Source organism: Balaenoptera acutorostrata, chromosome 20 (genome assembly GCF_949987535.1).
Source record: "Balaenoptera acutorostrata chromosome 20, mBalAcu1.1, whole genome shotgun sequence".
NCBI classification, from domain to species: Eukaryota; Metazoa; Chordata; class Mammalia; order Artiodactyla; family Balaenopteridae; genus Balaenoptera; species Balaenoptera acutorostrata.
The window spans coordinates 38523956-38549056 of NC_080083.1; the positions used below are offsets into that span (position 1 = coordinate 38523956).

At 40.6% G+C, this 25101-nt stretch overlaps 1 protein-coding gene across 3 annotated transcripts in view; it reads left to right on the plus strand.

Moving 5' to 3' along the window:
* KAT7 (lysine acetyltransferase 7) overlaps positions 1 to 23311 on the plus strand; it is a 31865-nt gene extending 8554 nt beyond the window's left edge. For 2 of the 3 annotated variants that reach the window (XM_007176418.2, XM_007176420.2), the window contains exons 5-15: positions 3928 to 4010; positions 6975 to 7064; positions 8490 to 8588; positions 11158 to 11268; positions 12877 to 13068; positions 15851 to 15940; positions 16172 to 16312; positions 17412 to 17505; positions 20052 to 20198; positions 20896 to 21002; positions 21632 to 23311. In XM_007176418.2, coding sequence (XP_007176480.1) covers positions 3928 to 4010; positions 6975 to 7064; positions 8490 to 8588; positions 11158 to 11268; positions 12877 to 13068; positions 15851 to 15940; positions 16172 to 16312; positions 17412 to 17505; positions 20052 to 20198; positions 20896 to 21002; positions 21632 to 21733 — 1256 coding nt within the window. In that variant the 3' untranslated portion in view covers positions 21734 to 23311. The remainder of the gene's footprint in view (positions 1 to 3927; positions 4011 to 6974; positions 7065 to 8489; positions 8589 to 11157; positions 11269 to 12876; positions 13069 to 15850; positions 15941 to 16171; positions 16313 to 17411; positions 17506 to 20051; positions 20199 to 20895; positions 21003 to 21631) is intronic. The other variant, XM_007176419.2, reaches the window with a different exon arrangement.
* The last annotated feature ends 1790 nt before the right edge of the window (positions 23312 to 25101 follow it).

The following is a 25101-nucleotide window of genomic DNA, read 5'->3' on the forward strand; positions in this document are numbered from 1 at the left end:
ATGAAAAACTAAGAATAGACAGTATATAAACACTAGTACAAGATATAGCTAATGTGCTTTCAGACAGTAAGAGGATCTCGTTGCCACACAGCAGCAGAAGGAATTTTCCTCAGCTCTGCTTGTTGCTATCCACGCATCCTTAGATTGTTACTTTTATTTTATGTACTATGTGTAATCAGTCATTCAATATTTATTGACTGTTTTAAATTCTGGGGGTGGAGTTGTGAACATGTCAAATTCCCTACACTCAGGTAGCTTATAGTCTAACTGGGGAAGGCAAAACAGATGTGTAATACATCAGCTGGAGATGTGTGCTGTGAAGGATAGGATACCGCACATACACACAAGCGTATGTGAGTTGGGAAAGCCACTCTGATACGCTGATATTTGAGCAGAAACCTGAGATAAGTGAGAGAGTGAACCATTTGAGTATCTGGGGGATAAGCATTATGGGTAGAGGGAACAGCAAGTGCACAGGGTCTGGGGCAGGAGAATGCTTAACCACTTTGAGGAGTATTTTTTTTTTGGTGGGGTGGGGGGTGCTGTGCTGTGCAGCATGCAGGGTCTTAGTTTCCTGACTAGGGATCAACCCGTGCCCTCTGCACTGGGAGCACGGAGTCTTAACCACTGGACCGCCAGGGACGTCCCTTTGAGGAATACTTTAGGGGCCAATATGCCTGGAGCAGATAGACCAGAATGGGGAGGAGGAGACAGACCAGAATGAGGTTAGAGTGGGGGACTGATTCTGTGTTATTTATGCCTTGGACTCAGCACCCTTAATGTGGTAGACCAGAGGGTAAATATAAATCTGTTGCATCACAGGAAAGGTTACTTTGACTTTTGGTTTTAATGTATTGGCAAAGTTTGAAAAGTATGAACCTGAGCTTCCAAAATTATTCTGGATCCTGTTCCACTCTTCATCTTAGGCAAAACAGTGTCGTTAATTTTTTTTTTTTTTTGGTAATTTTGATATGAAAGTAGGATGTGCTTTTGAAAAATTAAAACCCTACAGGAGGTCTTGAGTGCTAAGTAAAAGTTCTCCTTCACTCATATCCCCAGAACCATGCCCTAGATATAAAACTACTATTGGTAGTTTTTTATGAATGCTGATAAGTTTCTATACATATATAGCACACGTGTATATGTACATGTATTTCTTTTTTTGTTATTTATAAAAAGGAAAATATACAGTGGTTTGACATCTTAGATATTTTACTTATTGGCACTCACAGGTCCATCTGTTTAAAGGATATAGAGAATTACATTATGTTGAAAGTTCAGAAATTATTTAAATTGCCCTGTATTGATTGACATTTATATTGTTTCTCATATTTTAACTTTTTTTTCTTAAAGCTATTTTGAACAGTACTGTAATTGATAGCCTTGTATGTATGTATTTTGGTGTCTTTCTAGAAAATCTGTTGGATAAATTCATAGCAGTGGAATTGCTAGGTCAACAGAACAGCTACCATTTTTAAACTTTTAATATAGACATATTGGTTGTAGTTTACATATTATAAAATAAAACAAACTTGAGTAATTTATTCAGAAGTTATAGATGCGTAGTATCTAAAAAGCTTGCTATAGCAGTGATACTTTACATTTTGTACATAGTGTTTGATCAGTGAGGGTAGTTTTTTGTGTCTAAGATAAATGTGTGGATCTCTAAGATTACGTTTTACATAATATAGTCCTGGAGAAATGGCAGCCTGCCTATCATATATTAACTCCCCTCTCCCCCAGTACTTGGACTGTTTTTACCCTTTATTTATTTATTTTTTGGTTGCGCTGCAAGGCTTGTGGGATCTTAGTTCTGCGACCAGAGATCAAACCCAGGCCCTTGGCAGTGAGAGCATGGAGCCCTGACCACTGGGCCACCAGGGATTCCCTGTTTTTACCCTTTAAAGCTTACTCTGTAAATCTTGTATAATTTTTAAATCCCTTTTAAATGTCTCCTTTACCCCAAGAAAGATAAAGATTTTTGTAGATTTGCAATTTAGCTTAGCTAATTTATCTTTTTATCTAATTAGCCTTGGCTCACCATCCCTCTCAATCTTAGGTGTTTGATAAACCTTTTGATTGAAGGGACATATAAAAATGAAATAATCAATTCTCTGTGTATTTTCACAAACCACATGAGAAATAGAAAAATGAAGAGATACCCCTTTAGATAAAATGAGCTTTCTGTATTGTTTTTCCTAATATCTTCATCTTCCCTTCTTAAGAGGGCCTTGTGCAAACTGCCTGTTTAAAAGTTTGATTATGTATTTTATAAATAAATGAATGAATGAATAATATAAAAGTTTGATTATAGAAGAAGGCTAAATCTTTAAACAAAACCAGCCACCCCTCCAAAAGAATGAATATATTTAATCTGGTCCAAAATTATCAAGGTATGTTTCCTTATATGATAGAAAAGGCCACTTCCTTCTCCATTTTTCATAAGTTTCTTTTGATTTTTGAAAGAAGTTCAGGGGCTTCCCTGGTGGCGCAGTGGTTGAGAATCCGCCTGCCATTGCAGGGGACACAGGTTCGAGCCCTGGTCCAGGAAGATCCCACATGCCGTGGAGCAACTAAGCCCGTGCGCCACATCTACTGAGCCTGTGCTCTAGAGTCCGCAAGTCACAACTACTGAGCCTGTGTGCCGCAACTGTTGAAGCCCGCACACCTAGAGCCTGTGCTCCACAACAAGAGAAGCCCCCCGCAATGAGAAGCCCGTGCACCGCAATGAAGAGTAGCCCCCACTTGCCACAACTAGAGAAAGCCCGTGTGCAGCAATGAAGACCCAACGCAGCCAAAAATAAATAAATAAATAAATTTATTTTTAAAAAAGGACTTCCCTGACGGCACAGTGGTTAAGAATCCACCTGCCAGTGCAGGGGACACAGGTTCGAGCCTTGGTCTGGGAGTATCCCAAATGCCGCGGAGCATCTAAGCCCGTGTGCCACAACTACTGAGCCTGCGCTCTAGAGCCTGAGAGCCACAGCTACTGAGCCCACATGCCACAACTACTGAAGCCCGCGTGCCTAGAGCCCATTTTCCACAGAAGAGAAGCCACCGCAATGAGAAGCCCGTGCACTGCGATGAAGAGCAGCTCCTGCTCGCTGCAAGTAGAGAAAGCCCGCGCACAGCAACGAAGACCCAACACAGCCAAAAAAAAAAAAAGTTCAATTCAGATTGGATAACATTGCATAACAGAAAGGAAAGTACTTAGTATACATATGACTTGATCAATTTAGCATAGGAAAGTTAAATTCCACCAAGAGAAAATATTCTTGCTTGTAACTTTGTGCCTTTTATTTTTATTTATTTATTTAAATTTGTTTATTTTATTTATTTTTGGCTGCATTGGGTCTTCGTTGCTGCGCACGGGCTTTCTCTAGTTGCGGTGAGCAGGGGCTACTCTTCGTTGTGGTATGCGAGCTTCTCATTGCAGTGGCTTCTCGTTGCGGAGCACAGGCTCTAGGTGCGCGGGCTTCAGTAGTTGTGGCACACGGGCTCAGTTGCTCTGCGGCATGTGGGATCTTCCCGGACCAGGGCTCAAACCCGCGTCCTCTGCATTGGCAGGCGGATTCTTAACCACTGCGCCACCAGGGAAGCCCAACTTTGTGCCTTTTAAATAAGTTTATGGGCTTAATGACATTTTGGAATTTGAGAAATAATTATCAGAAAAGAAGGAACTATAATTTATACTGAATATATGCAAATGTGTTCAAAGATGCTAGGTCCAACCTGTGGAAGAAAAGAATTTATTGTGGGTGCAAGTTATGACCCTAACAGTACTTACCTTTGATGGATTTAATCTGTAATCAGACATGTACGTGATAAAATGATACCGTAAAAAAAGGTAGAGGAAGGTAGAGAAAAATATGACTTTACAAGCTTAAATCTTTCATCTTGAGATTAAGTTTTTTCCTCCTTTAACAGGACACCTTACAGGAAAACACGAGAGACATTTCTCTATATCAGGATGCCCTCTTTATCATAACCTCTCAGCTGATGAATGCAAGGTAATTGTATTGTCATTTATTCAACATATACTTATTGAGTGCTTACCATTTGCCAGGCACTTTGCTAAACAGTAGGGATACAGTGTGAACAAAATGGGCAAGGTCTATGTTCTTACATTCTAGTGGAGGAAGCATTATAAAAAACAACTGTGTTCAAAAAAAAAACAACGGACAAATGAATTATTCTACGTAATGAGTGTTTTGAGAGAAATTAACAACGAGATTATCTATGGAATATTTGGAACATCATCCTCTAAGTGCTTTGATATTTTCTGTTGAAAATTATCTTCAAAGATTGCTAGGGACCTTTTCCATAAGGAATAATTTGCATAAATATGTGATCTCAATATTTATGCATTAGTTTCTCTTCTTATAAATCTATGAGGACATTTTGCTTTTTAAAAGTTTTTCAAAATTCTTTTCCTCTTTCTTTGTCTGTTTCTGTGGAATACTTTTCGTTTTGTTACTCTCAATCACACCTACTCTTGGCTAATTCTTGTCTTACATTCTTGAAAAATATAGTTCTAAATAACCTTTGGGATTTGGAATAATGGATTTAGGAGTAGAGCCTAAGATCCTGTTTTGTATGTTTCTGTATGGGTTGTTGCTACCAAGGAGGAACCAAGAAACTAATTATGGGCAAGCAGGAGTTGAAAATGTTACTAATTAAATGCATTGCTCAGGTAGTATTTGGACAGGTTACCCAAGTTGGTTAGACCAAAGTATTAATTGTTGTTTTTGTGGTTGTTATTTTGCTAAGAAGGCCAGGATAACAGGTTTATTCCTGTTTGGGCCAGTTTCCTCCTGAGAAAAATGAGATTCCCCAGGTAACGTTAATTCTCCCTGATTCAGGAATGTGTTCTCTTATTTACAAGTAGACCACAGGAGGGAAAGTTTCGTTCTGTGTTGTGTTTAGTCTTTCAGCAAAGTAGCATACTTTCAATGCTTACGTGGATTTTGAGGTTGTGGATACTTACTCTTATCTTCCTTCATCCCAAATCTCTCACATAAGCAAGGCCGTTTCTTCTGCTCTCTGTAGAAGTGGTAGGTCTTCCCATTATCTTCCCATCAGTGTGAGACCAGAGCAAAACAGGAGCAGCTCTTCCAACATCTGCATCAGAAGCTGACAAGGCATTAGATGCTTCTTTCTCTGAAAATAACTGTGATCTCTGGTTTTTGAGACTTGTCCGTTACCACTTGTCTTTAAATATAACGATCTGATACTATGGATGGTTTTACATAAAAGTCTTCTTAAGGTATAACTTTTTAAATTGTTGGCTAATAGCAGTATGAACATGTTGCCTTAAGCAATTTATTTTTTAAAAAAGAAAAAGAAAATTTTCAGTGTGGGGAAGAAAATTCTGAAAAAAGGAACGCATTTCCTCAACTTTCCTCTTTTGTGCTCTTTTTTACAAGGGTAATCAGGCTCAGCATAATCCGTCTTTACTACTGGACCATGTGCTTGTGAGGATCAGGAGAATTTCTGAAAGATACATGTTTTTATTACATTTAGAATCCCAAATGGAAAGATTAGGCTAATTCCTCACATTTACTAAAAACCCCAGAGTTTTTAAAGTACTTGCATGTACAGAATTACTCTGAGTTTTCCAGTAAATGATTGCAATCAGTGATATTACCATTTTTATTCAGTCAAAAGACTGAATTCAATGAGTTTACATTTTCATGGGGGAAGGCAAAATCAACATATAAAATTAGTAAGCAATTAAGAATTTCGTGTAGTGGTAATGTGAGAAATGAAAAGGCTAAACAGAGAGTGACTGATTTGGGGGTGACAGGGTATGGCACTGCTTTTGCTTGGGCTGTGGAGAAAGACATTTTATCTGAGTCATGGGTGACGGCAAAGAGGCAGTTAGTTGTGTGTAAGTCCTGAGTAGAAGGATGGGCAAACACAAAGGCCGTGAGACAGGGATAAATGGTTGCATTTGAAGGGTGGAAAGTAGACCAGTGTGGCTGGAACGTGATGGGAAATGAAGAAGCAGGATCCATATCATGAAGGACCTGTAGGCCTTGGCAAAAGGAGTATGCTTTTGTTCTGACGGCCGTGGGAGGCATTCGGAGGGCTTTAACAGAGGCGTGGTGTAATATCATAAACACTGTTTAAAAATCACAGCTTGCTGGTATGTGGAGAGTGGACTGGAGGGGGCAGGAGTTGACACAGGGTAGACAGGCTGTGTCTGAGGCTTAGGCAGTAGATGGTGGCCTGGTCTAGTGTCATTGTCAGTGGAGATGGTCAGAATTGGTTGGACTCAGGATATGTTTTGGAGGGGGGCAGCCTGATCGAGTTGCTGATGAATTCATTGTGAGGTGGGAGAGAAAGAGAACAATCAAGCATGACGTTCAAGTTTTTGACCTGATAGTTGTTTAGAAAGTGTTGCTATTTATTGCTACAGGGAAGATTTGGGGTGGAGCAGATTTGTGGGAGAGTGTCAGTCACTCTGTTTTGACCATGCTGAGTTTTAGTGTTGATGTAGAATAGGGAGTTGGATATGAGTCCTCACTGCCCAGAAGATGAATCTGAGACTTGGAGAGCTAATGTGATTTGTCTAAGGTCATAACTACAGAGCTAAGTTTCTCTATAGACTTGATCCCAAGTATCTAACCTTTTCTTTGTACTTCTTTACTCTGTTCTTGCACTTCCTCACACATACTGTTGCACAATGGAAAGAGTACAGAGGCTCAGAGTCATCAGACTTACTTAAAATCTTAGCTTTACCACCACCTAGCTGTAATTATTTCACTTCTCTGATTCTCGGATAATGGCTGAGAAAACAGAATGTGAAGCTTGCCTTATCTATTTCTTATAGAGATTGTGATAATAAATGTGAAGACCCTTTGAAAGTAAAAGTACAGTGTAAATTCAAGGGATTACTGTTGTATACTTGCGCTTTAAGTAAACATAGTCTTAGAGGCAGGTGGATTGATTGACGTTGTTGATGGTTGCAGGTGAGAGCACAGAGCCGGGATAAGCAGATAGAAGAAAGGATGCTGTCCCACAGGCAAGATGACAACAACAGGCATGCAACCAGGCACCAGGTACGGGCCTTGTTAAAGCTCTGGCCATTTACAGTTTGAGAGCCAAGTCTTGGATCTCCTCTGCCCTGTAATGGTCTTTAGGTATATCCATGCCTCGTTTTCTATGCTGTGTCTGGATAACGGGTCTTCAGTCATAAACTTAGAATCATACTTTTTCCAAATAGTGAATTTTCAAGAAAAAAACTTCTACCTCATAAAAGAAGGAATCATGCTACCTAGAATAATAATAATAATGGTAATAATAATATTAGTAATAATAGGTAATCTTGATTATTTGAAAGATTATACTTGCTGCTCTATTTCCTTATTTGCATCCACTTTCTAACCCATTATAATTTACTTTCAGGCCCCTCTGCTCTGGTGGTATGTTTCCAATGTCACCAGTGACTTCCTTAGCATTTGACGCTTGTTGTTTATGTCAGTTTTCTTCTACTTCTCTTTTCTGTTGGATTCCAAGATGGTGCTTCGCTCTAATCTTTCTGCCTCTCTGAACATTCATGCCCATTGATTACATTTAATTCCTTGTTCCCCGCTGAACGCCTTTGGTCTTTCTCTTGCTGTTTTTCTCCCTAGAACTCTATACTTATACCAAGAAGAGATTGTATTTCTCCTTCAAGGCCTTGTGCAACTCTTAGCTGTTGTAGGAATTCTTCCCAAATCTTCTACCATTAATGAATTTCTTCCGCATGTATTCCTATTTGCAGTGTTCTCAGATTGTTAGTTTAGCCTTTGGCACATATTATATACCCATAGCTCATCATATGGATGTCTGTTTCTGTGGTTAGATTATAAGTGGATAGCAGAGGAGGCATGGTGATGAGGGAGAAGTTTGACTTTGGAGCCAAACAGACCTGGATTTGAATACGGCGATTGTGTTACTCTAGCTGTGTGGTCTTGGGCAGGTCAGCTAACCTCCCTAAACTTTATTTCCTTGAATAATACCTACCTGGCAGTGTAGTCAGCTAAATTATGCATGTAAAGTACCTGTTCCCAGTGCTTGGCAGGTGAAAGCACTCTACACTTGTCTTCATTGTCTATCTTGGATTCTAAATCAGTTTTTAAATTTTTATTCATTTTCGTATCAGTACTTGGAAAACTGTAAGCATTCAATAAATGCCTATTGAATTGAAATGATCTTTTATTCCTGTTGCTTCCATCCTTAGTTTATATTCTGTTTGGATTAATATTAAAATATTATACATTTCCTGAGCTCGTATTAACTGACAGGGTAGTGTTCTAGGTGATGAGGGAACCCCATTTGGAGTTTTAAAATTACCGCAGTATTCACAGGGTGCCCGTAACGCATCTGGCGTTCCCCCCCCCCCGGCCCCCCCCCACCCCGTCTTTGGTGTATGTTACTTTCATTTAGAAACTTAATTACATAATGAGTTTTCTAGCTAACCTCAATTTTCTCCTTCTTTTTAGGCACCAACAGAGAGGCAGTTGCGATATAAGGAAAAGGTTGCTGAACTTAGGAAGAAAAGAAATTCTGGGCTGAGCAAAGAACAGAAAGAGAAATATATGGTGAGAAAAAGTTAAATATTTAATTACCATGAACTCTTGCTATCACATTTGATTCCTTTTGGTTACTGAGATTCTGCTTTTCACATTTGCCATTTGGTGTGCTCTGTAAGTAACAGGACTCTTCGCTGGCAGTTAGAATTCACTATATATACTTCCCCAATACGAGTGGAACTGGGAGTCCTCGAAAAACAAAATACTGTTAGAATTTAGATGAAAAAAAATTGAATCCTTTTAGTTTGTAAACCTCACTTTAGGTTTAAAGGGTTAAATTTACCCGCTCGAACAAATTTCATGATGTTGGAGATGACTGTGTAAGGAAGAATATTCAAGCTAAGCAGTAGTGCATTTCCTTTAATGGAAGAATAGAATACCTACATGATAAAAGGTATTAATTGGGTGATACATTGTATAATAGGTCTTTTTGTAGTATTTTAATTTATTTTTCTAGTTTTAAAAGTAGTGCACGTTTGTAATAAAAAATATAGAACAATTAAGGAAAGTATTCAGAAATAAACACTAATCCTATTACGTAAAAATAACCACAGCTAGCATTTTGGGATATAACTTTCTAGCTTTTTACAATGCCTTATTTACATAGTTTGGATATTACTATAAGTACAGCTTTTAATTCTGTGTTTTCATTTACCTATCTTAAGCTGATTTCCCCATTTTATTAAAAATTCTTCCAAAAAATTTTTGCACAAAATATTAATTTTCAAGTAAAGATTTATTATAAATATCTTCATAACGTTTACTTTGAAAATACCAACTGTAGGAAAGAAAAATTAAAAAAAAAAATCACCCTCCCAGATATAAACCACTGTTAACGTTTTGGCATCTTCTTCTGATGTGTATTTTTATTTTTCCATGGAGTTGGACTCGTTGTTTATTTAGTCATTAGAATAGATTATTAAAAGTATGGATTGTGAATACTTAGCATGGCTTCATTAAGACAGAAATATGCCCAACTATGTATTTGCTTTTGTGGTAGTCATCACTGTCTTAAAAATGATACCCTTACGAGTAAATGGAGATGGTCCAGTTTGAGATGTGTGGAGGCTGTGGGGTGAGTTTGTAGCTAAACACCTGCTCCAGACTGTACTGGGTTTGTAGAGAGAGGGAAGGCTCTAGAAGTGGGCTGTTGGGGGGAAGTTGTATGCTTCCCCTCTGTCTTGTTCAGTTTTTTTATCTACAAGTTGGGTAGAGGTGTAATAATACGATAATACCATTTATTGAGTGCTTATGTGCTAGGTAGGCACTGTGGTTATGTTGCTCCCATAATCTTTGTTACAAAGATGGATGGTATTTCACCTGTTTTATAGATGGGAAACTGAGATTTAGAGAGGTAGTTTTCCCAGAATCATACAGGTAGAGAGAGTGTCTGAAGTAAAAGCTGAAATTTACCTTATATTTGCTTTCCACTAGTTTGGGCTAGGTTATTTGGACTGAACCTTCCTGGTAAAAATGCTGGATAGGATTTTTTAAAGCTTTTTAAAAAAAATTCATGAACCTAGAAGAAATAACTTATACTTAAAACCCAAGTATTAGATAACAGCCCAAATTTAAAAAGATATCCATCAGATGGGGCCAGATTAAGCGGAAGAAATTTTAATAGGGGTAAAGATGCTGGTGGGTGGTTTCTTCATATGATAATATATGAGCGAAGTCTACTGAGTTCTTCCTGGGATGAGCCATCTGCTCCTCTAAACAACCATTGTCTTCTATTCTCTGGGTAGGAGGTGGAGTCTAGGACAGAGTGGGAAGGGCTAGAATCAAAGGTTAAAAGCCAAGTTTCCCGTGTGGAATTTCTTGTGAAAGGATATTTGTGTAGTGACTGCCATGGTAAGATTTGTTACTTATTTAAAACTGGATTATTTCTATGATTCTAATTTTCTCTGTCCTGTCCCTTGTTCTTGCTTAATATTGAGTAAAACATTTCTCAGAGGCCAGCCTTTTTTCCAGTGCACTTGGGCTGGAGTTCTAAAGTGGGAGCATTACGGTACCTTTGGTGGATCGTGTAGTGGTGGGTGCTGCAGCAGTTCAAGTGAAAGAGTTTACAAAAGACTGCTTAGTCCAACTGCCCCTTCCTACCTGCAGATTTTATTCAGTCTAAAATCTTAGACTCGAAGGCTTAGAGATTCTAGTTTTTATTTGGTTTTGTTTTTAAATGGGGAGTATCCACCAAGGTTCCTTCCAGATCTCAGGATTCTAGGAATTGGTAGTGCCTTTGGGTTTGTTATATTTTATTTCTTTGTATTGTCACACACATTTTCAGAGAAAGAAATGGAAGCATAGAGTTCCAAAGAATGAAACTCACTTTTGGAGAGATTATAAGAGCATTTCCTTTCCAGGTTCACTAGGGTGGGTAGTGGGTGTCTTCTGGAATTAACCTGTCTGATAAATAGTTTATTTTGTACTCAATCCCTAGTGCCCAGTATAATGCCTAGCAAATAGTAGGCACTAAATAAATAGCTTACGGTTGTTCTTGGCCCTCTGGTTGGCATCCATTGAAATGCAATAGATTAAGTTCTTAGAAGCAGAGAGTATCACGCTCTGGTTATTTTCCTAGGAACACAGGCAGACCTATGGGAACACTCGGGAACCTCTTTTGGAAAACCTGACTAGCGAGTATGACTTGGATCTTTTCCGAAGAGCACAAGCCCGGGCTTCAGAGGATCTGGTGAGTAGTAAAACCTCCAAGCTGAGGACCACTTGGGAGGGGCACTTGGAACTGCCAAGAAAAATGATGAGCAGTCAGTTTGATGGGGATTAAATATACGTTGCTGGTTGACTCTTTCCCCTTCCCCCAGCCATCCTTATTTGAGAATTTCTTCCTTCCCATTCATATTTAAAATTAATTACCCCTCCTCCCTTCCCTTGTCCCTTAAAGTTTTTCCTCCCCACCTCAACTCCTGGAAGGACCTGTTTGGTGGAGGTGGTTAGCTGGGTAAAACAACAGGTATCCCTTTGTGTCAGGTGGGTAATTTGCAATTCCGAGAACCTGTAGACTGGGAGATAACCCCTCTCTGTTGTCCTCTTAACCGAAACAGGAACTCCCCTTTGCAGGGTTGCCTCAGCCCTTCATTACAGCTATAAAAGAATAAAAAGAATGGTGAAAAGGAATAATGGACACAGTTGTTGTCAGATATTTTAGAATTATTCTTTGACACAGCCTAGTTTCATGTATTAAGATGGTTTCCTCTTCTGATTTTTATTTATAGTTACCATTTAGTTTTGATTCCCTAGGCAGAATTTTCAACAATTTTGCTTTAAGAAAATTGTGATTGAGGGGTCTTCCCTGGTGGTCTAGTGGTTAAGACTCTGTGCTTCCACTGCAGGGGGCATGGGTTTGATCCCTAGTCTGGGAACTAAGATTCCTCATGATGCGCGGTGCAGCCAAAAAAAAGAAAATTGTGATTGAGTTTACCTCGGATTTAATGAATTAAATGTCTTCAAGGAAATTTAGCTTGTAAAGTGAATTTCATCTTCCTCTTTAAAAAAATTATATTGAATACTTTATTTTAAAATTCTCGAATAGACTTGTTGGAAGTTATGTGGGAGGCAGGGTTTGATAGCTGCCCTTGGCTAGGCTGGGTTGCTGCTGCTGGTTTTCTCTGTCCTACCCTGGAACAGAGCATTTCCTAGGCCAGCTTTTCACAACTCTTTACCTGGTTATTCAGAATTATTTCTGTAGCCAACTCATAGCCGCTGAGTGGGGACAGGCATCCAAAAATATCTTCTACTTTCTAGCTTTAGATTCCAGAATTAAAGCATCATCCCTCTTTCAAAAATATTTTTTAAAGGACCTAAGTTGAGAAGATGGCTGCCATGGGTGTATGTCATGCAGATCCTCGCAGCTTTATAAAAGCTGCAGATATGTAAAGCACATTCTAGAGAATCTTTTGTTTAGTTTTAGAATGTTTCGTAAAGGTGTAGGGAGATAGATTGCCTTTTATAATTCAGTTTGGTTCTGGCTGGTAAAAATAAAACTTTACCGAGGACTTGTTCTGATGTTCAGGAGATGAGGCCCAAAGTGTGGTAGGGAGCAGAGAAAAGCCACTATTGAGATCTGTGCTCTGGGCAGTGCAGATAGTACATTTTCTATAAGCTTCGTGGTTCTGGTTATCTGTGCTCCTGTAGCTCTCTTCAGTGCAAGTTTCTCATGAGATAGAAGCCAAATGTGATATTTTTTTTTCTCATAACCTAGCATGGTGGCGTGCACACAGCTTAAAACTACAGAAATGATCAATTCTAATCCTCCTTGGACTTAATTTCTTGTCTACAATAGGAGAAGTTAAGGCTGCAAGGCCAAATCACAGAGGGGAGCAACATGATTAAAACAATTGCTTTTGGTCGCTATGAGCTTGATACGTGGTACCATTCTCCCTATCCTGAGGAATATGCACGACTGGGACGTCTTTACATGTGTGAATTCTGTTTAAAATACATGAAGAGCCAAACAATACTCCGCCGACACATGGTAAGTTGTTTGGGGGTCCATGACCATGGTGGTGATAAGCTATGGGATCTCTAGATTTAGACATCTATCTAAGCACCTCTAAGTGGTCCACAGAAATGGGACGAAGGCACAGGAAATTGAAAGCCACATTTCAGAGTCGGGACATACAGCCTGTGGCAAGCCTGGGTGGCCCTTAACCACATCCTGTCATACTCATCTCCCTGTCTTTTTTCTTGCTGCCTGCTCTTGTCTGTTTCTCCCTTGGGATATGAATTACCTCTGCCCACAGCTTTTCTGTGTCTCAACGAGATGAAAATAAATGGACTTCATTAGATAGACCTTCATTAGACAGAACTGGGACGCGACTAACCTTTTGTATCCCTAGCAGCTAGCATGGGCAGTTAATGCCCCATAAATGTGTGTTAAATGAACACTTGCTTAAGAAAGACAAATTACGAAATTAACAGAATGGGTCCTTAGGTCAGCCTCTCCCTTGAGTTGCTTAGTGTTTTCTGGTTTCTGAACGGTCTTATTCCTGTGAAAATAAGAATAAACACTTGAGGGCTTCCCTGATGGCGCAGTGGTTAAGAATCCGCCTGCCAATGCAGGAGACACGGGTTCGAGCCGTGGTCTGGGAAGATCCCACATGCCGCGGAGCAACTACTGAGCCTGCGCTCTAGAGCCCACGAGCCACAACTACTGAAGCCTGTGTGCCTAGAGCACGTGCTCCGCAACAAAAGAAGCCACCACAATGGGAAGCCTGCGCACCACAACGCAGAGTAGCCCCCGCTCACCACAACTAGAGAAAGCCCACGCACAGCAAGGAAGACCCAACGCAGCCAATACATACATACATACATACATACATACATACATATATACATAAATAAATAAAAATTTAAAAAAAAAAAAAAGAATAAACACTTGAATCTGATTTTATTGTTGACAGATGTGCTCACTAGGTATTTTGCAGTTTTAAGCCATTTTTCTTTCCCTAGTTATGGAATGGAAAGTCTTGTCTTAAAGGGAATTTCTGCCATGGAGCAGGGTTGGGGAAGGGTCAGAGGTGGAGATTAGTCTGTCAGGCGGGGAAACCTATCTTTTTGCTTATTTCCATAGTCACAATGTAATTGTGGCTCTTAGGCCTTTTAGGGTGTCTCTTTTCCCTTCCCCTTCCGTCTTTATTTCCCAGGATTTCCACATGCTGAGAATCTATAACCCAGACTTCCTATGATTTCTGTCATAACACTCTTCTCCCCAGTTTGGTGATAACTGCTTTTTTGTGTTCCCAACTCTGGAGTATGTAGTGGCCCAGAACTGCCACTGCTAATTAAGCCCTCTAGACTCCAGCCCACTAGACTGGGTGGGGAAGGATGTGGGGAGGGGGGGGGGGGGGAGGGAGGGCAGGTGGGTGATGAGTGAGGACTGGACTCCATGATTGAAGACCATGGAGATAACCTAATTTAGGGTTTGCTATGTGAAAGACTGGTATTTTTATTGATATGAACTGCTTACTATTTATGCCCTTTTTCTTTTTGTTTCTGTTTATTTAGTGGCACTAACCAAGGAAGTAGCTAAAAGGCAAGAAATAGTAGTAGGGGGAGAAAACAAAGGGCCTAGATAAATCTGAGGATCAAGTAAACATTCTGAATATTTGAGGTTCTCTACTGTATTATATGAGTTATAAAAATTGAATTTCAGGAAATAAAAACCTATTTTAATTCACACTTCTGAAGATTCCTGTTGCTTTAGGCATAATCACAGAAATGGGCTTTCTTTGGCCATTTGGCCAACAGTTTGGCTTCTGTTTCTGAACAGATAATTGTTGTTAGTTTGCTTATTGTTGGGAAAAGCCAACATGTGTAAAGGTGTGGAGACAGGAACAAACTACAGGTGGAGCTTTCTTGAAACAAGACCAGTTACTGAATATGTGGCCTTACATGTGACAAATTGGGGCATGATTCTTGAGTTGACCAAGAGTCACAGTAAAATTTAATAAAAAAAATTCCATATACATATGCCTTTTAAATGATATTTTAAAAAGTATTTTACATAAAACCTTTTAAAAATTCACCTATTTACAGCAGTGGCTTCCCGGCTGCATTAAATCTATTAGCAATTGAGGGTGAGGAAAGGAGTACCTTGTGCCCCCTTGTGGCCAGGTCAGTGTCCGTTGTCCTGTCTTCCTCCCCCCTCCGCTCCCCCTGCTTCCTGCTGCTCAACCAGGCTTCCTTGCCTCTTTTTTTTTTTTAAGCCACAGAAGGACATGCTCCTATTTCATTATAGTATAACAAAGTGAACACTTGGAGAGGGGGGCATGGTTTTTATCACTGGGTCTGTTTTCTAATCTGAAAAAAAGAAGACCATAATGGTTTAGGTGGTAATGAGAAGTTTCTGGTAAAGGTGAGAGTACCTTTACTTAGTAACTCTCAGCTGCTGGAAATAAGCTGCTTAAGAATTTCCTGTTGGCACAAGGCATTTTATAATAAGCTAGGGGTATTTTTTTTTATTTATCTTGCTTTTACGTGGTAGATGATTTTAATCTCCTGGGTTGGAACAGTGCCAGAATATAATCCAGAAAACCTGTTCCAAACTGCTATAAAAATGCCATAAATATATTGCAGTGACTTTAGAAGCCTTTATTTGTTTCACTAAAAAGAAAATCTGTTTTGCTGTATGTTCTCAAGTTTGTCCAACTGTCCATCTCGGCTAACTAAATTTGACCTGTGATTCCTTTTCCCTTTTGAGCAGCAGTCTTACTGGGAAGGTTTGTTTCTCTGATGTGAATTCCATTCTCTTGCAGGCTAAGTGTGTGTGGAAACACCCACCCGGAGATGAGATATATCGCAAAGGTTCAATCTCTGTGTTTGAAGTGGATGGCAAGAAAAACAAGGTAAAAAGTGCTGACATCAGAAAAAGGGGTGATAGTGTTGTACATTCACAGGTTTCAGAAATTTGTTTTATCTCCATTTCACCTTGTAAAGAAGATAGAGCTCTTCTATTGGCCAAAATACACAATTTCTGCTTCATTAACAATAATGGTATGATCTTTAAATTTTAGGCCTTTATCTGATAAGTATAAGAATCACTGACCCACACGTAAACGTTGTTTCTCTACTTCCAGATCTACTGCCAAAACCTGTGCCTGTTGGCCAAGCTTTTTCTGGACCACAAGACATTATATTATGATGTGGAGCCCTTCCTGTTCTATGTTATGACAGAAGCAGACAACACTGGTTGTCACCTGATTGGATATTTTTCCAAGGTCAGCAGGATCTGGAGATTAAGAAGCTGATGACCAGAGCAGGGTGATTGATGTTGGCATATGGTGACTCAGATCACTGACGGAAAGAGGCAGTTCCCTGGGCAATGATGACAGCCCTTCTCTTAAAGGGTGGCGGGGCGGGGGGTGGAAATACAAGTATCAAAGATTATTCAATGAAAGTGTGCAATTCTTTATTAAACGCTTCTGATTTATTCATTTCTGGACTTGTGGATTGAAGCTGCCCATTAATTACTGGCCAGGGCCCTGCCTACTAACCCACAAGCCCACATCTTGTAGTCAAGCCAACCAGCTCTCCTGGCTTTGCTCTCCTCTGTGTTATTAGCTTAAAACCAGGAATACGTTCCTTTTGCCTGGTTTTCTAGCTGGGCTCCTTCAGTTGATAATGCCACTGTGCCTTTAAAGACTCAAGGCCAGATTTTGCTTATGACTTTTTAATATAACAACTTTATTGAAATATAATTCCCCTACCATACAATTCACTCATTTAAAGTGTATGGTGTAGTGGTTTTTAGCATATTCACAGAGTTGTGCAACCACCTGGCAGTCACCACAATCAGTTTTTGTTACCCTAATAAGAAACCCCATACCCATAAGTAGTCACTCCTCATTTCCACTGATTCCCTCCCAGCCCCACTGTCTCTATAAGTTTGCCTATTCTGGACATTTCACATAAATGGAATAATGCAATATGTGATTTAATTGTGTTTTGACCCCTTTCCAGAATGGGGACTTACTGTTTGGATTCCCTCCCTTCTCCAGTAGGCAACAGTCTTTTGAAATACTGCTTTTAAAGAGGGCTGCTCTAGACTGACTCAGCGTTCTAAACCTTCTTGCCTTGCTCTGTGCCTGTAAGGAACCCATAGTCAGCTCCCTTAAGATGAGACTGGAAATCTTAGAGCTAGGGAAACCCTGGGATCATCATAAAGGGTGTGGATGTACCAGCTGTGAGCCTGACAGCCACTCCTCAGGACTAGTTAGCATATATTTTGCAAGCAACCTTGTTTTGTATCTGTGGGACTCCTGACACCTTTGGTTCCAGATTCTCATGACCCGCTCATCTGTTTACTCTTGATTTTAGGAAAAGAATTCATTCCTCAACTACAATGTATCCTGTATCCTTACCATGCCTCAGTACATGAGACAGGGCTATGGCAAGATGCTCATTGATTTCAGTAAGTGAAACAGGAAAGTCATAAGTTCCACAAGCAGGGACCATGTGAATATTGTTGTTTGTCTTTTTGTCCTGTGATCTGTCTATACAATTCCTGGCACGTAGTGGAATTACACTGGGATTAAGTGAATGAGTAAGTGGAAGAAATCTGAACATTGTCAGTTGGCCTGATACACATTGAACACTCAAATGAATACAGGACCCTGAGTTGGTACTTATCGGTGGGAGATATAGAGGATAGTAAAGTAAGCTCTTTAGGATTACCCCAGTTTGAGACTTATGAACAGCACATACATGCATAAGGCTTCAAATTTGTTCTTGGGTGTTAGGAATTTTAGTTTTGTAAGCTTTTGTCTAGAGGCAGTCGTCTTATTAATCATGGATTCTGTATTTGGGAATTTGCCTACTCGTTAAAATTTATTCATAAGCCCAAAATCAACCAACATGCCAATGTCAGCCAAAAAAAAAGTCACCATGCATTCCCAGATGAGGTTAAACAAGGTGCCTTGTTTCGGCTCTCTGTGTTTAAGCAAGTGTCCTTTTCATGGTCTATTAGTACCATGTCATTCATATTTTTGTGCCTTTTTTTTTAATCTTTATTTATGTGGCTGCACCAGGTCTTAGTTGTGTGGGATCTTCATTGCCTCGTGCGAGATCTTCGTTGTGGTGTGCGGGACCTTTAGTTGCGGCATGCATGCGGGATCTAGTTCCCTGACCAGGAATCAAAACCTGGGCCCCCTGCATTGGGAGTGCGGAGTCTTAACCACTGGACCACCAGGGAAGTCCCCATATTTTTGTGCTTTCCGTTACTGATTTTCTTTTCCTTTTTTTTTTTGGCCGCGCCGCACAGCTTGTGGGATCTTAGTTCCCCAATAAGGGATTGAACCTGGGCCCTTGGCAGTGAAAGCGTGGAGTCCCAACTACTGGACCGCCAGGGAATTCACTGTTGCTGATTTTAAATGGTCCCTAAGCGTAGTGCTGAAGTACTGTCTAGGAAGGCTGTGATGTGCCTTACAGAGAAAGTGTGTTTTATAGATGGGTTTTATTCAGGCATACGTTATTGTGCTGTTGGCTGTTAGTTCACTGTTAATGAATCAACGATATGTATTAAATAGGTATTTTTAAACAAAAGCACATAAAACGAGGCTATGTATTGATTGGTTGACAAAAATGTGACCAGCAGCCCACAGGAACCTAACCCTGTATCTCCCCTAAGAGCAGTGGTTCATTCAATATTCGCTAATTCAGTGTTCACTGTGACTTTGTAGAATATAACTACTGTAAATAATGAGATTCAGCCGTGTTTTATTCGATATTCACTGTAACATGACATATTTTAGTCAAATTAGAATTCTTAGAAACAGCTTTGTGATCCTTTTTTTTTTTAAGCCATCTGGTAAGAGATGAATCAGGAAATGGCATAATCCACTAAGGGTGTGAGGGGATTGTATATCTTTGAATAGGTAACACCTATTTTATAAACTTAACTCTGTGGAAATTTTCAAACATATACAAAAGTAGCATAATAGTATAATAAACTCCCCTGTAATGATTACCATTTTATGGCCAATCTTGTTTTACCTATAGTCCCACCCTCAACTATTTTGGCATCTCTAAAAGGATAAGGTCTGTTATACTTAAAAAATACCAAAAAACAAAAAAATTCCTTAATGTCATAAATTATACTATTCAAGTTTTCCTTATTTTGTGATTTTGTTCTTTTAAAAAAAATTATTTTTACTCAAATCCAGATAGAACTGATATTGGGATTGATAGATGTAGCTTATAAATCACTTTTAGTCTAAAAGTTCCCACTCCATCTCTTTCTTTTTTTTCTTTGCTATTTATTTGTTGAAGAAAGCAGGTTAATTATCCAGTAGAGTTTCCTGGGGTATGAATCTTGCTGACTGCATCCCCATGGTGTTGAAAGTTAGACGTTTAGATGTTAAAACTAGCGACTTAGTGAAATTCGGATAGTATCCATCCCCGTCCCCCTCCCCGCCCCCCACCAATATTTCATAGGCAGTACTGAGATAACCCATTCTTAAAGTTCAAAAATTTGAAAAAGATTAATAGCTGTATAGTGAAATGGCTTCCCAATCTCTGTTCCCATCTACCCTGTTTTTTGTTTTTGTTTTTGTTTTTGCTTTTCGGCTTTTTTTTTTTTTTGGCTGCACCACTCGGCTTGTGGGATCTTAGTTCCCCGACCAGGGATCGAACCCAGGCCCCAGGCAGTGAAAATGCTGAGTCCTAACCACTGGACTGCCAGGGAATTCCTTATCTACCGTGTTCTTAACACATACCTACAGATAACCGTTGATAAGTTTCTAGTGAAGGCTTCCAGAGTTTTTTTAATGTCTATTAGAAGTAAATGTAAATACACATTCATCCCCTTTTGTTTGTACAAAGGCAGCCAACATAGTATTGCATTAAATGACTGAACCCTAATTGATATTGCAAAGCAGACTCTGCTCCTTAAATCTTTTTCCATGTTGGTACATTGTTCTTACTAGGGTGAGACACAGTATCTGTATTGTTCCCTGGCAGGTTATTTGCTTTCCAAAGTGGAAGAAAAAGTTGGCTCCCCAGAGCGTCCACTCTCAGATCTGGGGCTCATAAGCTACCGCAGTTACTGGAAAGAAGTGCTTCTTCGTTACCTGCATAATTTCCAAGGCAAAGAGATTTCTATCAAAGGTTGGTTTTTGACTCTTAGAAAATGGTTGTTCCTCAAGATGTTAGCTCCACTGAATATTCTGACTTTTCTATTTGGCCCTGTTCATGCTTTGTAACCTGCAAAGAAAATGCCCCATTCTGTGTTTCATCTGAATATGAGAGCAGAAGACCCACTAATGTGGACCACTCACTAAAGGTGCCGCAGGATTCCAGAGTGTTTGGCCCTTGGGACTGGTTATATGATTTGGTTTCTTGGGACTGGTTATATGATTTGGTTTCTTACAGAGAAAATGTGTTTTATAGATAGGTTTTATTCAGGCATACGTTATTGCATCTCAAATCTCAGGTTGCTGACACTTTAATTCTCAACAAAAGTCAAGAAAGAAGAAAAACTTCAAGTCTTTTGGCACACACAGGAACTTCTGACATCCCTGAATATTTATGTGAGGATGGAAGAATTTAGTTTGGTCTGTCTTTGACCTTGATTTCTATAGGGGCCAAGTGGTTTCCTGCTGTAATATCCGTCTTCTGTAGTTATTTTAACTGGTCAAATGAATGCTTTGTAAATTTCTTCTGAAGAGCTTGGGTCAAGTAGTGAAGATTCCAAACATTTGGAGTCTGCATCTAGATTTCCTCCAAGGGAAAGGGGGCCTTGGTGGGGCGGGGCGGGGGTGGTGTCTGCATTTTGGCCAAGTTCTCAGTAGCTCTTCTGTTTCAGAAATTAGCCAGGAGACAGCTGTGAATCCTGTGGACATTGTCAGCACTCTGCAAGCCCTTCAGATGCTCAAATATTGGAAAGGAAAACACCTAGTTTTGAAGAGACAGGTAAAGTTACTATCAGCCTCTTGCTCATTGCTTAATGTCCCTTGAGGCCTAGCAGAGCAAAGTGGGGCCTTCACACCTTACAGGTAACCTTCCCTTCGTAAAGGAGTCTGACTCTGCATCCTTTACTTGGTCTCATTGTTAGGCTTATCTTAAGCTCCTGTCTCAGATTTGAATGACAGACGTGTAAGCAGCTCCAGTTAAGCAGCTTTATGTTGCACAGTCATACTTCTATCCTTTGATGATTTTCTTAGATTGGATGAAGAGGGCCTATCTGTGGAGGAGAATCTTCATAAACTCCAGGTCCTGTGGAAGTGGTTTTAAATTCCTTTAACAAATGCCATCTCAACTCATGCCAATTTAAAATTTTTTTAAGTTGACTTATAACGTTTAATGATGGAAGATGAATAATGATTTTCAGGTCTTACCGAGGGCGTAGTAGGAAGAAATGGATTAGGTAGGAGAGCACTAGGTAAATCAAAAGATAATTTTTTTTTATATACCTGTCTCACACCTTAGTATATTATTAAATCTTTGGCCATTTCTTCTTTGCTAATAATCATTTTGGAATCCACTTATAAACATGTATAAGTTGAATGTATATAATAATTTTTCCCATTGTTCTCCCTCAGGACCTGATTGATGAGTGGATAGCCAAAGAGGCCAAAAGATCCAACTCCAATAAAACCATGGATCCAAGCTGTTTAAAATGGACCCCTCCCAAGGGCACTTAAAGTGACCGGTTACTCCGAGCCAGCGAACCCCAGCAGTAGGAATCCGTACCCTAGGGATCTGTCTGTCATTTCTGTTGCTCTTGTGATTGGCAAGTACAGTATCCTTTGGGAAGGCCATCCCCCTCAGGACTGTCCTGGCTCCGACCTTCGTGTACACTGCAGACGCTGGTTCTGAGGAACTGTTGTTTCGGCCTCAGTGAGGTTGCCTGGATGGGATCTGTATTAGACTTGAGTGCAGATCCCTCGTAGCACTGACCCAAGGTGTTCTGTTTTGGTACTGTACCTGTCCAGTCACTGGTTCTCTCCTCTGGCCCCATGAGGTTGTGTCGTGTCTTCTAAACTTTGTAATAGTGCTTCTTCTTGCTGCCCAGTCACCAGACCACCAACTACGGTTACCGCCACCAGGACCTTCCCAGTTACTCCTTACCTGTGTTCTTGGAGGGGCAGGGAAGAGGTAACACTTCTGAGTGTGTGTGTGTGCTGGGAGGGGTCCCTTCCCTTTAGATTTCATCTCACTTTAAGTTTTTTCCTCCATTTTTACTGAAAGACCTGTTTTTGATCAGTATCAGGCTGACCAGAGCCAAATACTTTTGAAGACTTGCAGGGATTCGTCTTGGTTACAGCACATTATCTGAATGAGATGGAGAAAAGAATTGAGAAGTGGTGATTCTGTATTTGGATTTGAGTTCACCTGTGGGCAGTGGGCAACGTCTTGGTGGAAGGTAATGGAATGCTACTTTTTGCCTCACCAGAAAGTGCCCAGTAGTAAACGTTTTCTTCTCTTTACTCCCTGCCCGTCTTTACGTTTGCAGGTGCCAAAATAATTTCCAGTTCTCCCTTTCATGCTGCATGTTAAATGATTAATTATACTACAGAAACCTTTTCACCAGTATCAGTCTGATATAGCATACCTATACTTCCACATAAGTTACACTGCTTTTGTCTGAACATCCTTGGAGAAGTGATTGAAAATGACTTCCGTGTCTCAGCCCATGACTCAGCAAGGCATAATGGCCACCCCTGCCAAGGTTTGCTTCCCTTTTCAACAGTGCCTCACCCTCCCTCTAAGACTGAAGTGCTTATGCCCTTCCAAGAACTCCTCCTCCATTTCCTTTTTGGGATTTACCACCATCTCCCCATTCTCTGGTCTCCTATTTTTGGTGTTGTTTAAGTGAAGGAAGAGATGCTCCCTCTAATTTCTCTCTAGCCCATTATAACCTGCTATCTTGGGGCAGCTTTTGATGTATGACATGTCACCCTTTCCAACTTGGTCTCCTACAACACCGCTGTCTTCATGTGGAACCCTCACCACAATCCCAACTCTGGTCATTTGTGCCTTTCTCTTGTCATCTTTGTACACTACTTATATTCACTGTGGGTTGGGGGGAGCTAATTTTAAGCATGTTCAGTGGCAGCTCCCTGCCAGTTTCAGTGTCACTGTTAAAATTTATCCAAAAGCAACTTCACTGGGGGTTTTCTTAAGGGGTAAAGGCCTTTTACAGAAGCTAATCCTTCCCCACATGTGGTAGAATGTGCTGTTCTTCATCTACTCCTCAATAAAGCATGTTCTCTGCGCAAGTCTGTTGCTCCCGGGAGCTCTCATTTGAGTACGGAATGGTGCCACTGACCTGCTCTACTAGGTAATGCACTTGGGATTTATTTTCCTAGCAGTAAACTGGCTGTTGGGGGATGTGGTTTGTGGCTGGGGAAGGTTGTTTCTTCCTCTGTGATGCAGGGTATCTATGGAGGGAGTGCTTACTCTGAGCTTGTTTAGTTGATGGGATAACTCTCCCTGCCACACTCTGGTTCCAGATAATAGGTATGCATAGCAATAAGTAGTCTGTATTATCCATTCTTCCATTAAGTTCATTAAGTTCAAGGACAGAAAACCCAGCAGGAAGTTAGGATACATGGGGTACAATCGATAGCTGTGGGAGGTGGGAAAAGGTGGGTCCCTTCTTGTCTCCAGGCTTATTTGCCAGCAGTGAGCAGTGCCACCTCTAATCATTGTCTCTCTCAGGTTGAGATGATTTCTTAAAGGAGCTGCATTTTCCTGTAGCATTTACCTAGAGCAGGAAGAGTGTGGCCGGGCACTTGGCTAGATGGTGGAGAGGAGGAGGGTGGAAATTGTACTTGCTGCGGCGGTTTTGCCCGCTGTGGCTGGCATGCTGAGAACTCCTCCTGGCAGACGAGCTAAGGGTCCTCCTCGCTAAGGTTAGAATCCAGTGTGTCACTTGACTGGAGGTGGGGGATGGGATGGAGAGAAGCTCAAGCTTATAAAAAGACCCTTCTTACACATCTTAGAAAGATGTGCGCCCACATCTCCCTGTTCTAGGTATTTGCATCAAAGGGAAATTCTGCTCTCTCTCACATTTTGAAAAAATTGAGGTGGGTAATGTGGACCATGAGCATGGATGCTGAGAGGTCAGGGCACTTGAAGCTTTGTGCCCAGTGCGGATCCCAAGCCTCCACTGATTGCCACCCCCTTTCCCTCACCTAGAAATCAAAGGAAGATTTCTCTGGTTTAAATCCTTACAGGTATGGGAACAGACCGTTCACTTCCTTGGCTACTTTGAGTCAGCCTGTCCCCTCTGACTCCTTTTTACCTGCACAAAAGAAGCTCAGCTGCTTAGGCTCCTTCGTTAGAAGAGCAAAAGTCTGGAGTCGTTCCTGGATCTAGCTCCTGAAACTCTCTAAATGGAAGCACCTACTCTATTTCTGGAGGGAGGCAGAGAGCCCTAGCACGTGCTGGTTGCTTCCTATCTGCTCAGCAGTGTGCTGGGTACCTTCACACTGCCTTGTTTGACCCTCACGTTAGCTCAGTGCCATGGAAATTCACACTGGTTTTGCAGAAGGAAACCTAGAGCACAGGGTGACGCAGGAAGCGTCAAAGACAAATATTTTGGTCTGTCCAGCTTGAGAACCTATATCATTTGCTTTCTTGTCTTTTTTGATTCCTTAATGATTTATCATCTCCCTTCTAGTTAGATTTCCTTACTTCAACTGTAGACCCCCATGCTTCTAGTGGCTTCCATTGCCAAGAAAATGACAACACTGGTGAAAACTTTAAGATGAAAGAATTGATTTTAGTTGCTCCTACAGGCAGCATTTGGAGGCCAGAGACCTAAACCAGGAAACAAAGATGTGCTTCATTCTGGCTCTGCTTCCGATTTAGGAATAAACTGTTTAGCAAGCACTGTCTGTCCCTTTACTTACATGGTTTCCTTCAGTCCTTACCCCGCCACCACTGTACGGTGAGTATTGTAGCCCTTTTCCACATGAGAAAATGTGAGGCTCAGAGGTCTTGCTGCTGGGTTATAGAAACAGAACGAGAGCCTTGCTCCTCTGATTCCAAATCCCATGCTTCT